The sequence below is a fragment of the Zeus faber genome, assembly GCF_960531495.2.
Source record: "Zeus faber genome assembly, chromosome: 2".
NCBI classification, from domain to species: Eukaryota; Metazoa; Chordata; class Actinopteri; order Zeiformes; family Zeidae; genus Zeus; species Zeus faber.
In genome coordinates, this window is record NC_137189.1 from 3,442,963 (window position 1) to 3,456,229 (window position 13,267).

Below are 13,267 nucleotides of genomic sequence, written 5' to 3' on the forward strand. Positions count from 1 at the left end.
CAATCACCACACAGACCGACCAAACCAATGAATCCTTTTGAAGCCTCCCAGCTTTACACTTATGCACGATAAGGGATTGTTGTTTGGACAGTTTTAGACAAGGGGTTGTTTTTCCATTTCCTCTCATATGGTACATTGTGTGAGGCTTTGGGCAAATTAAGAAAACAGCTATATTTTCTGTTGTATGTGGTTCAATGCAAATTAATTTTGGAAACGTTTCAGCAACTTTATTCTTCAAGGCTCATAAAACCTTCATATTTTGCATGCAACGTTACTGAAGAGATTCAAATTGTATAACAAAATTCAAAAATGTCTCAACATCATAGCTACAGGGTTGTCAAAATCATGACATTTCAGTTGACAAGCTGTCCTAGAAAAAGTGTCCTTTTTGCTCTTTGGTGCTTTTTTGTTCCTTCACACTATCAAAGTATAACCCAACAGTCTAATAGTACATATCACGTGCAGAAGAGCTATCTATTGACATTGAACATTTGAAATTAAAATGTAGGTAGACAGTTAATTTGCCCACCCAAACTGATGGAAATCAAAAAACAGAACAAAACAAATAGGGAAAATTATTGCAAAATGGAGGTTTGGCAAGGGAACATATGGCTCAAAAATCATCATTTATAGTTTTTAGTATTATGAACTGATGTTTACTCTGCAGACACTGAGTATTTTTTTAGGCTTTCCGTGCAAATCCACTGACCTTTGCACTGCATGCCCTGCCTGAACAGGCCCTTGAGCAGCCGCTTGCAGAACTGGCAGATGGTGGGACGGGTGTAGGTGTGGACGGAAAAGGTGTGGGGAACCTTGACCCGGCACAGAACCATCTTCTCCATCCAGATGGGCCGACCACTCAGCAGGGAGTTACGCTTCCCAACTACCAGGAGAGGACGCTGCTGAGGGCAGAGCAGAAAGAGAAATAAAGGAAGGAAGGGGGAGAGGGTTTGGGAGAGAAGGGCAAGAGAGGAGGCAGGAGAAAGAGAGAGAAAAACGGAATGAAGGAGAGCGCGCGGGGGGGGGGGGGGGGGGGGGGGGGGGGGGGGGGGGGGGGGGATTGGGTGGGAAGGGAAAGGGAAGGGAGCGAGGGAAAATGGAGAGGAAGAGGAAGGGAAAGAGTGGATGGGAAAGAAGGAGAACAGGAAAGAAAACAAGACAATGATATTAAAGAATGATACCAAACTATTATCACTACTACAGTAGTAGTAGTAGTATTTAGTGGCACTAGTAGTAGTGCCATAAAATTATAAATAATTGAATTATTGATAATACTTCAATAATCACAATCCCATGATCAGAACACAAACCCTTGTTCAGCTGAAGGATGGGATTCAATGAAATATCCAATTAAGAAATAATTATTTAAAAATGTTTTTTTGTTTTTTTTCTCTGTCTATAAAATCATTTTGTTGTTGTAACTATGACCTATATTTAACACAATCATTCAAACAGGAGATAATAGTGTCATATGTTTTCCTCTTGTGCTTTCCAGCATTTCGCAACAGTAAATGGTGTATTTTGCAATAAGGATTTGGCACAGCTGTGAGAAATTTAAATCTCAAATTATGTAACAGTCTGCAGGAAAGGCACAGAGAGGAACTTCCAGGAATTCAAGGTGGACCCGAGCGCTGACTGAACGTCCAGGCTCCAACGGGTGAAACACTGGATGCGAGAGCGGAGATTTGTTTCTGGAGAACATGCAAGCATCGCTGCACAAACCACGAGCCATTAAAAACAAACAAAAGACATTGCAAATAAAACCCATTGAGGTAAGAGGCTCTCATCTCGTGTAGGTTGTCTGCAGCATCTTGGCTGAAGAGACACAAAAACACAATACAATAACACAACCCTTTCTGTTTGTACGCACAATGGCTGACCTTTTTAATTGTGCAGCCGCTACACCTTAGCACTCGCTATAGCAGGAAATTCAGGACAATAGACTGAAATAAATGTCCACGGAACACAAAGAAGTTCAATTCCATTTTCTTCTTACACAGCTGCGTGATTCAGGTTCACCAGGTTCAATTTCACAGAGATATGTACAAAAATAGCCTTATTTAATTTGTCTTTAACATAGGAGTGTTCTGACTAAATGGCGGACAAGGCAGTAAAATAGGGTTTAGGGAAAATATATTTACAAGAGTGAATAAAGATGAAAAGGGTTTTGTTTTCCCAGTTTCTGAGGAGAGTGAACATAAAATACTGCATTGTTTTACCAATGTAGGGAATTGAGTTGGGTTTAAATGATGGGTTGATGGGAGATGGGTTGAAGTGTGTTTTAATTTAAATTTTTATATATATATATATATATATATATATATATATATATATATATATATATATATATATATATATATATATATATATATATATATATTTGTTCCATTCTAGCACCGTTGCCTGCTATTCAAAAATTAATGATGTGACAGTAGATTTTCAGGACAAGCTTTATACTTTTCCTCTGTTCAATGAAATATATTTCAAAACTATAAACGTTTGCCTTTAATATTTCCTCCTGCGTATGAATGGTTCAGTGCTATACTGGAAGGGAGAGAAAAAGGCTTGTGTGTCACTCAGACAGATGTTTGTGTTTCCGTTTGGTCAGACTGTGGAGGATGTGTCGACACAGCGTTAGAACAGCATGCTCCGTGTTAATTAGAAAACACTGTGAAAAATCTGGCGGTGGCCTGTTCGCCTATGGAATCGTAGTGTGGGTGTGCGAGTGTGTGTGTGTGTGTGTGTGTGTGTGTGTGTGTGTGTGTGTGTGTGTGTGTGTGTGTGTGTGTGTGTGTGTGTGTATGAGATATATGTGTTCACACGTATGTGTTCTGCCGCATGTATGTTTACAAGGCAGAAACGACTCCCCTGGTCAGACTCACACAGTACTCACTTGTGTGTACAAAACGGGGGTTCTCAACTTTTATGGCCCGTGACCCTGTTTCTAGGTCCCAAAGTTCTTGTAACAGCAATTCTTGCAAAATCAATGGGTGACAAATGTTCTGATTATTATTATTATTAGTAGTAGTAGTAAATGACTAATAACTAATAAGGGGTCCAGACATTTCTAAGGCTGATGCCTTCACTCCCAGATAACTGATTTGTATATTATATAACAGTGTATGAAGTGTCGAAATACAAATATTAAGGCTATTTTCTTCACCAGATATAACAATCCCCTTAAACTGAAGCTCAATAGCTCAATAGCTCAGCAGCGCCCCTGGGTTCGATTCCCGCCTGGGGGGCTGTTGGCACCGTACTCCGGGTGGGTTATCTCCCAAATAGGAGCCTTTCTGTGTGGAGTTTGCATGTTCTCCCCGTGCTCATATGGGGTTTCCTCCACCTAACGTCAGTCCGGACCCCCACCAAAAACATGCACCCATCATCGTCTGACCAGCGATGGACACTCATCACCAGGTCCCCGGGCGCGTCCACGTATGCTGCCCACTGCTCCTGGCTGTGCCCCCGGAGGAAGGACAAGCCAAGTATGGGTTAAATGCAGAGGCCTCATTTCACTGGCCACCATCCAAAGCATGTGCATGTGCATGTGTGTGTGTGTATGTGTGTGTGTGTGTGTGTGCATGTGTTGTAGTGTGGTGTACTGTGTGACAATCAAAGATTCTTCTTCTTCTTCTTCTTCAATAACATCCACTACACAAAATCATTATCATGCAACATGGGACTGATTGCTTGTGCTTTTGACCAACAGAGGTGAATATGTCTACATATTCTCATCTCTGACTCACCCGTACCCACAGTGATTTCTAGTTGTTGCTCTTTCCCCCAATTCATTGACACCAAATCATTTATGAAAATATATGAATGTTAATAATTATTTTATTTATAGATGTTATTCATGTAATTTGTATGCAAAATAGGTCTACCTAACCAGTGGACAAAAAATGTAACCCGCGGCGACACTTGAAAAGTAGCCCAATTCTGCGGAAAAACCTCAGACCTGGCAACACTGGCTGCGTGTCACCAGAACTCAGAAAACTGTAATTGGTCACAGAGAGTCGTCACCACCACGTCATCATTGCCCAAAACGGCACCAAGCGGTCACATGTCTGTCACTGCGTCATCATTGCGCGACATGGCACACAAGGGAATATAAGACACAAACTTTCGAAACGCAAGCAGCTTAACTATCCGAGCAGAGAGGAGAACACAGTGGATCACGCTACACCACCATCCACAACCTCCTTTCACAGTCTGGATGCTGAGACGTCATCCATCAGCCTCTGAGAGTACAGCTCTATTTCCACAGGCACCACGATGAGTAATAACAATGACAAGTCCTGGTTTACAGCCAAATGCAGGCGGCTTCGTTTGAAAAAAGAGGAGGCATTTAAGAGCGGCCACAGGGAAGAGAATAACGTGGAAAAACACACTTCTCTGAAGGCGCTTACATAAATAAAAACATAAGTATGTCAAATTCCAAAGTAATAGTTGTGTACAATAAACATCATATTTCATAGTCAAAGCCAGAATTTTTGCGATTATAACATAAAATTGTATTCCCTCAGAGACAATTCATTTGGTCGGTTATATGTCATCTTGAATAGTAGTTAATTATAATATTAATCTTAATATATTCCAGTCAAAGTTTTCGTAATTATGGGAAGTCATTATTTTGTCCAGAAATGCCACAGCACTGGGTAAAGACGAGCGACAGCACAAACTGATACTGTGTTCCATGGCGACTCGTAAATTTGAAATTGGTGTCGGTAGGAAGTGATTTCATTTCAGATTTAATTTTTAACTAACACGACTTACCTGGACCCCATGCATTGCTGCTTGCAGCTATATTTATTATTATTATTATTATTATTATTATTATTATTATTATTATTATTATTATTATTATTATTATCATTATTATTGTTTTGGAGTCAGCACCACAAATTTTATGAGTTATAATTCACATTTAGTATGTATAAGCAACAGAATTAGGCTGAATAAGGATATTTCTTACTGTCCTGCCAAAACTGACATTACTGATGTAGGTGCAGATATTCCACATTGCATATTAGTAAACTGTCTCATGTGGATTTTTATCATATCATCGATGGGGCCCTATCAAGTTCAAGGTAAATGTTTCCCATTTTCACAGACCAAAATTCTCAAAAATAACAGATTTCACAGAATTTAAAAGAAAAACTATATTTAATGCCAGTTTTCACGCCTGTTTTATGTTTTATGTGCCCGGTGTTTTATGTTTACATCCAACAGCGGCGGTGGCAAATAAACAAAAACCAATGGCGCCATTTTTAAAAGACTCACTGAGATGAGATAAACACGTACTCTACAGTATTAAAATATATACATTTCATATACATTTGCCAAAAAAAATGCCAGACTCCATATATTGACGGAAATGAGAACAAGGAAATAAAAAAAACCCTAAAATCTGTGTTTTGGCCAAATGGGTAAACCTCGATTGTATAGACACTGAACGTTCCATCGTGTTTGAGATAAAGAGTTTTATCCGTTATGTTCGTGGCTTCAGCCTGAGACTCACCTCCATTAAAGTCGCATGCGCATGACGTTAAACAACACTGTTGCTGTTTGTCGCCGTCACTGTAGTTTTTCTGAGGGACTTACTGCTGCTGATTCCAGCTTTATCGCCATGGAAACACAAACCGTAAAGTCAACTTGGCTTGGAACGGTAGCACTTCACGTGTTTTTCTTTTGGGTTTTTTTTTTTTTACAAATTGTCAATTACGGGGGCGGCGGCAGATTTCACATGTGACGCGATTTTCGATGCCGTGAATTTTATAGGGCCCCAATCATAGAGGGTGATCCAAATGGATTATATAGAAATTAAGATATATTTCAAACCGATTTCACAAAATCGCTACACTAAAACTATATGAATCAAATAACAATCTATCAGTCCTAGAAATGTCCTGCGAGCCCATGTGAATATCATGTGATCCCACGTGAGGTCGCCACCCCAAGGTTGAGAACGTGTGGCATAACGCATGACATGGAGGCCATTGGTTTTCATTACTGTATTAACTATTATACAACCAAATTTAAAAAAAACACATTCATTAACAGTCAAGGAAAATCCTTTAGTGGCACACAGCGGCATCCCCCTACCTCTTCCTGCGGTGTGGAGATGTGCTCGGTGCTTGGGGACTGACGGGGGATGGACAGGACGGTGCCTGTCAGTGAGACGTTGGACAGGCGTCTCTTGCGCACCCCGCTGCAGTTGTTGGGAATCTTGAAAGCGCATCGCTTGTGGTAGTTCAGTCCACATCCTGCAGGACATATGTGGATGAAAAAAAATATATATATACAAATTTCTGTCTGCAATTATTAGTCAGCCTTTGAGGAAAAATCCAGATGTAAGGTAGAACACACTTAATTTGTGTGCCAATTTTAACGCTAATCCATGAGTGACTATAAGCCCATCAATAGATGATTAAAGACAGACAGACAGACAGGTTCCAAAGGAAAGAAGGGTATTTATCAGTCTCTGTTTCTGTCTTGTGCTCGGTGACAGACTATCCCATCTGGAGGTTCCGAAGCTGTGCTCAGAACTTGAAAGCTCTCTGAGAAAACAGTGTCAGGAAGCGATGAAGATATCCTCCTGCTTTGATTCGAGTGCTTAAATGTCTGGGTGTGTGTGTGTGCGCATGTGTGTATATGTGGACATGTGACTGTATGTGTGACAGTTTGTGTGCATGTGTCCATGTGAGTCTGTGTGTGTGTGTGTGTGTGTCTGGGCTGTGATTCGAGGAGAAGGCCGGGTCACCCTTGGCTGGGTCACCCTTGACTTGTGCCGAGATCAAAGCAGAACTCCGTCCAAGCTCTGCGCTAACAGGTTTAGTGAAAGTAATACTTTAATGAAGTCACTAAAACAACAACCGGCTTCGAGCAACTCCGTCTCCTCCATCCATCTCTCACGGCTCAAATATCAAACCCACATTAGCAACCGCTGCAATTTTTCAATTGGCAAGATTTATTTTCCCCCAAGACTAAAATGTGCTCCCGCGTGTGGAGAATCACGGTGTCAATGGGATCAACTTTTTCGAGACGGAGAGCGGGGATTTGAAGTCGCGGTGCCCTGGCTACGTGGGCCAGGGGGGCGCTCACCTTCACACTTGAGGCCCTGGCGGACCAGCCCCCACAGCATCTCCCCGCAGTCGTCACAGAAGGCCGGGGCCTTGTAGGAGTGCACGTACAGGGCATGTGGGCGGATCTGGAAGTCCTCAACGGTGGCGAGGGCTGAGACGGTGGAGGAGAGATTAGAAGTGAGTCAATCACACACTGTGCAAATATTAAACAGATAAAGTACATCCAGGTACACACAGTGAAGAGGGAAAGGTAAATTAAACCCTAGTCAGCTGGAGAATATACAGTTGTTTATAGAGAGTCTCTGTATAAGTTAACTGATTTGAAATTGAAATGTTAATTATTTTTTTACAAACAAATTCCATTCCATGAAAGTGATTGATGAAGGATACAAGCCAAAAGCCAAGACATTATTTGTTACCATGCCAACGATCGCTATCTTGCTTGGATGAAAACTGTTTTAGACGGGAACTTTTCAGACATTGCACTTGATCAAAGCCAGAGTCCACCATGTGTTTATTTTGCATGATCATTATTCGATCACAGTGCAGATATTGTGTCCTGTTCTCAAAGCCTTGCCAGAAGATTTGATGATTACTTTTTTCTAAGAACTACGCAACTGTACGGCTGGCAGAGGACAAAATGTGGCTCCGCCTCTCTCGATTCCATCTCTGGGTTTAATAACTGGTCAGGACTATTGGCGGATTCTTCTTTCCGCGTCTGGCCCTTCTATCAGCACCCCAACACGAAGGCCGCCATCTTTCACAAGGTGTCTGCAACAAAACCCCAACGCCATGGCAATGATGTTCTCTCATGGAGGATGCGCTCCTGAACATTTTCAAAGACATTTCTCCCCCCATTGTTCAACGGGCGGCAGATGGTGAAAGGTTCTGTTAAAGATAAAAGAAAATCAGAAGCCACAATGCAGCTCCATCTGCTTCTAGACACCTTCAAATGTTTTTGCACCACTCAAGAAGAGAGTTTTATTGAAAACAAGTCAAACCACCTCACTCCATTGGGCAGATCACTTGTAGAGAAAATAAAATGAAGTTAAATTGTTGTGTGCCTATGATTTTGCCTCCCTTCCGAAGAACCAGTAAAACTTTCTTCCACGTATTTCAGTTCTGTGACTCCTCCAACCTTTTCACACCAACTGAACTGGGGCCAGGATCCGACATTTAACAAATTCACACCAGTCAAAAAAAACAAAAAACAGCCTTCCAGATTGGTCGCCATTCACATACGATCAAGGAGACCTTTTCACTCTTTAAACCCCTGTAGCACCTCCAGGCACCCTTAGGGGTACGCAAACCACATTTGAGAATCCTGTGCATTCTGCTCGACAGTTCTTCGAGAAGAGTTCAAGAAACTGTGAACGCTCAGTCTCAAACTTTGTGCTGTGGTTTTCTGGGGAGGATCCACTTGAGGACAGGACGGGGAGCTAGAGTCGCTAGGGAGCGGTATGTGCCGCACACTCCCCATGTGGAACTCGAAACCGTGAGAGAAGGGTGCTCTGCGTCTGGAGGTGAAAGCGCCCGGGTGTGTGTGGGTTTCAACTTTCGCGGCCCGGCCCGTCTATGCGGAGGCACCACCGCACCGCAGTGGAGAAGGAAATGAGAGTCCCGCCAATAATATTATGATATGGGAGCACCCGGGGTGATCCGGAGGCGACACCGAGGCTGAGGAAACAAAACCGTGTCACAGCCAGGTCCTTCTTCACACGGAGCTCCTCTAATGGGGTTTACTGGACGAGTGGGGGGAGTCTTGCTGTGCTTGCCATGTAGTCACAGAAGAGCCCCTCAGCTAACAGTTAAATCAGCTACCAGCTGCTGCAGGAGCCGCACATCTGATCCCCCCATAATGACATTTTAGGCGATAATCTATAAGATGAGAGGAGTTTGCTCAAGGGCCCTTGGGAAGTAGACACATTCTATCTGGTTCTCTTTGTCTCTCTGACTGCCATGGTCACCCTGATACTTGAGAACATTTTGTCATGGCCGAGTGCCCTTCAACAAGGCACTGACCATGTCCCTACACTCAGTTCCATTGAAAATTCAACATGGCCTGATTTTGGGTCTTTATTAAATCTACCTCTCTAGTTATTGATAAAATGTTATCGATATACAAAATAAAGTAATGTTAAAATACTTAACTAAATTTGGTCTTTTTGAGATTTAATGTATATCTCAACCATTTGGCTTGTGCTTTTACCCAGAGAGTCTTACGTCTGTGGTAGTTTACAGAAACATAATAATGTAATTTCCAAGGACTTCTTTGTTACTGAAATAACTGTTCAATGAGAGGAAATATGCTTAATATGCTTTTTAGTGAATCCACAAATATGAGCTCAATACACAGCCTTAGCCAGCTTTAGCTTATAAGTGCTTATACAGTAAGTATATCCTTATGTTATCAATGTTAAGCATTAATGTCAAGCCTGACATAGCAGCATTCCTCCCAACGGCCTGGAGTTTTGAGGCTGCCGGGAACTTACCGGATAGCACCACCTCGATCAGATCACCCTCCTGGATGTCCTCGGCCGAGGTCACACGCTGAAGGATGTTGTCAGAGTTGAGGTCATGACGAAAGAGCAGGATCTTGTCGTACATGCCAAAGAAGCCACACTCAGGGAACTGCAGAACAACAGGAAGACAAAATCAATCTGAGTGTGGTTGCAGAATGCACGGCCACAGTGAACATGACAGCATCTGTTTGCTGGTAATTAAACGTCTGAGCTGGGCGCTGTCTCTTAGCACTCACAAATCAAACAAACAAATCAAAGCTCAGGAGTTGTATGGGCATTAACAGTGAGGCCATAGCGTATAATAATAATCACTATTACTATTATCTGTTGTCATTATTATTTGCTCTAATAATATTATAATTATTAGTTGTTTATTATTAGTTAATTGTTAGTTGCTCCAATTATAAGAAGCCCAATCATGTAGTGGTGAAACTCTATTGGAATTCACCCCTTAAGGTATCTAGAGCTCAGAGACTAAGAACTCCAGATACCAAACTTGGAGGATTGGTTCCAAATCTCACCCACTACCCAGGGGAAAAAATAACACCTGATGAACAAAATTCCTTTTTTGTTTTATTTTTTTAAGGAAATTGAACGTCTTTAAGGCTTAAACGTTCGCCCCATTGGACTGCATTTAAGAAGTCAGAATTTGAAGCAGAGTGAGTAAGAGTTAGAATTTCGCAATCGTTTCTCAATAGTAAAGCCACAGAGCTCATTCAGGGAGCTTGAACTATGAACAGTAGGGAGGAGCAACGGGGGTTGGGTACCGAGACCCGGTATTAAACGGGCCCCAGGGCTAAATTATTACATTACATTTCATTTACATGCTTTTATCCAAAGCCACTTACAATTGTTCAATCACCGACGGACGCAGCCATCAGGAGCAATTAGGGGTTAAGTGTCTTGCTCAAGGACACTACAGCTTGCTAGCAGGAGGAGCCTGGGATCGAACGAGCAACCTTTAGATCACTAGACCACCAGCTCTACCGCCTGAGCTACCATCCACACGTATTAAAGACCATAGTATCAATAAGCTACCGTGAATGGTTTTGGAGAAATTAAGACAATGAATTATATTTATTCAGGCTATATAACCCATTTGTAACTTGTAATAAGATTAAGATATTCGTCCAAGAGGCATTTTTTCGTTATTATCAGCCTCTCACACATGCCCGAGGAGACGATGGCCCATATTGCGCCTGGATCACCACCTTTCCATGCGTAATGTGCAGAAAAAAAAGGAGTGTTAATTCAGCTCTTAATTTGTTTTTTATTTATAATTTCCAATTGAAATGTTATCCTTGTGCATTTTGTAAGCCGAACCTTTGTCGAACGACTACTCGACTTGAAGAATCTCAGTTGACTGATGAGTTTCCGACTGATGATTTGACTCACCGACTTTGAGGGGGCAGCTCTAGTATATGTACTATACACTACTACTATATACTAACTTGGGCTGGGTATTGGTACTCAATACCTTTAAGGTTTCCTTTAAAGATCGGATTAACCCAATACCTAGTAGTATTGAAACTTATCCAGTCAAACAATACCTGTATTCAATCATTTTTGTATTCAGATCTAGAAAATAAATAACTATTTGTATGGTTTTGCTTGCAGCCAATCATAGCAAGTGTTTTTTGATTTAATGCAACGTGTGATTGGCTCTCTACCGCAGCAGCTATAACAGTCTGTTAAAGTTTGACAGTTATTGGACAGTTCAATTATAATTGAAATATTATTGAAATAATAATTTATGAAATAATTATTATTTCAATAATATTTCAATAATTATTCTATATTTCAATAATTTGAACACTTTCAAAATGCATTTGGATGGGGAGGAGTGGTGGCATTTTATGCAACTGAATGCTTCTATTCACATGATGGGTATAGTAGAAAAAAGAGGTTTCAAATGAAGTACTACATTGGTATCGGTATCACTTAAAGCGTACTGGCATCTTACAACACCCAGCCCTAATACAACAAATTAAAATCTAGTATAGAAGGACCTCAAACACGAGTAAAAATCGTTTTGAGGAACGGCCTAAAGTGAATCCAAAAACAGCTGCCACACACATGGAAACAGCACTTATATGTAGATGTACATCTGGATGGTTGAAATATGAGGCAAGCAGGCGATATTTTGCACTCTCGTTTGGTTCCATACGTTTGCATTGCTAAAACAGTGGGTGTAGCTCATAAATTCGGGGATCTTCCAGCCGCTGCAGCCCGCAGGCGGAGGAGCCGGTTTCCTGCACTGGGTTGTGCAGCGTGTAATGGTCTCCAGCTGCGTTCGCAGAAAGCTCACAGAGTGCAGGTAGTTTGCATGAACGGTGCAGCTCAAAGTGATGGCAGGCAGGAAATCACACTGACGGCTGCTGGAGCGGAAGCGGCACACATCTCATTAGAGGTTTGGCAGTTTGTCTCTCCTCCTGCTCATCCATTATGACTGAGGCCCAGCACTGCCCTGGCTTGGCCTGTGGGTGTCCGGGCACGGACACCCACAGGCCAAGCCAGGGCAATGCTGGGTCAGCCTGTTAGTGCCAGACCTATATTGGGCCTACATTTTTTTAGGTTTCTACAGTTTAACAATATGCAATACAAAAATGTATTTTTCAGCTTACTTCTCTCAGAATTGTCAATTACTGCACCATTTCCAATCTCGTAGTCCTCTACGATAGTCCTGTGAAATACAGGTCTTGGATTTTATTTCATAGAAATCAGCAATGCAACTTCGGTCAGGAAACGTTGCTGCAGCTGCAGCTCAGTGTTCCGACAGGTCGACACACACAGTGAAGGAGGCGCGACGCTTGCTCAATGTAGAAAGGTTTTGAATTATTTCATGATTAAAAACTAAAAGTTTTGGCCAAACAAATGCCTTCATCATCACACCATTTGAGAAATGTTTTTAATCATTTAATAATATAATGTTTTCTACATTGGGCAAGTGTTCATTATTCTTGACGTACATTTTATGGCTGCACCGTGTCTCGAGTTGGTAGATGTGCTGTCTTTTCCCCCACAGGACCACAGACATACACATCAATTTAGAGAAATTTGAGAGAACTCGAATAAGCAGTGTATATGTGATGGTTCAGTACTAGTAGCTGTTGTTAGTTTGCAGGTTCTCCCCATGTCTGTGTGGTTGTTGAAGTTCATTATCAACAACTAATGAAAATCATGAATTATTAAGTATTTCAGCACGAGATGTTATGAGCGGCAGATACAGATACACCCATTCTCACCAGATAATGAACGTTAGTTGTGCTGCCCCAGACAACCTTTGCCGTTTAACTGTTCTAAAGAAAATTCACCCCCCTGGCTCCATCCATAGGTGGGTCATAAAAAGTTCTGAGTTTCTTATATGTCAGTGTTAGTCTTGTACTATGTTGGCAGAGGTGAGTTGGAAAAAGGCACCAGGAGTTCTGTTAATGGAGAACGGGCCGCTTAGTAACGCAGTCAGAGCGCTGATCCCCACTTTAGGTTTTAACAGCCATTAATCTCACTTAAAAACACACCGGATCACGGCAACGCAATGTAGCGCACACACACACACACACACACGTTTTTTGCAACATACAAAAAACACACATGAACACAAATCCACCCGCAGTGAAATGTACCGTCACCCGCAAACTCACACTGGTCTCAGTGAGTGAC

The 13,267-nt window shown here is 41.9% G+C and overlaps 1 protein-coding gene across 3 annotated transcripts in view; it reads right to left on the reverse strand.

The window, feature by feature from the left end:
* Positions 1 to 13,267, reverse strand: part of LOC307227447 (serine/threonine-protein kinase D3-like) — a 41,868-nt gene that overhangs the window by 12,022 nt on the left and 16,579 nt on the right. For 2 of the 3 annotated variants that reach the window (XM_079996764.1, XM_079996765.1), the window contains exons 3-6: positions 9,578 to 9,716; positions 7,105 to 7,236; positions 6,106 to 6,266; positions 710 to 902 (exon numbers count right to left, since the gene is read on the reverse strand). In XM_079996764.1, the coding sequence (XP_079852890.1) occupies positions 710 to 902; positions 6,106 to 6,266; positions 7,105 to 7,236; positions 9,578 to 9,716 (625 nt within the window). The remainder of the gene's footprint in view (positions 1 to 709; positions 903 to 6,105; positions 6,267 to 7,104; positions 7,237 to 9,577; positions 9,717 to 13,267) is intronic. The other variant, XM_079996766.1, reaches the window with a different exon arrangement.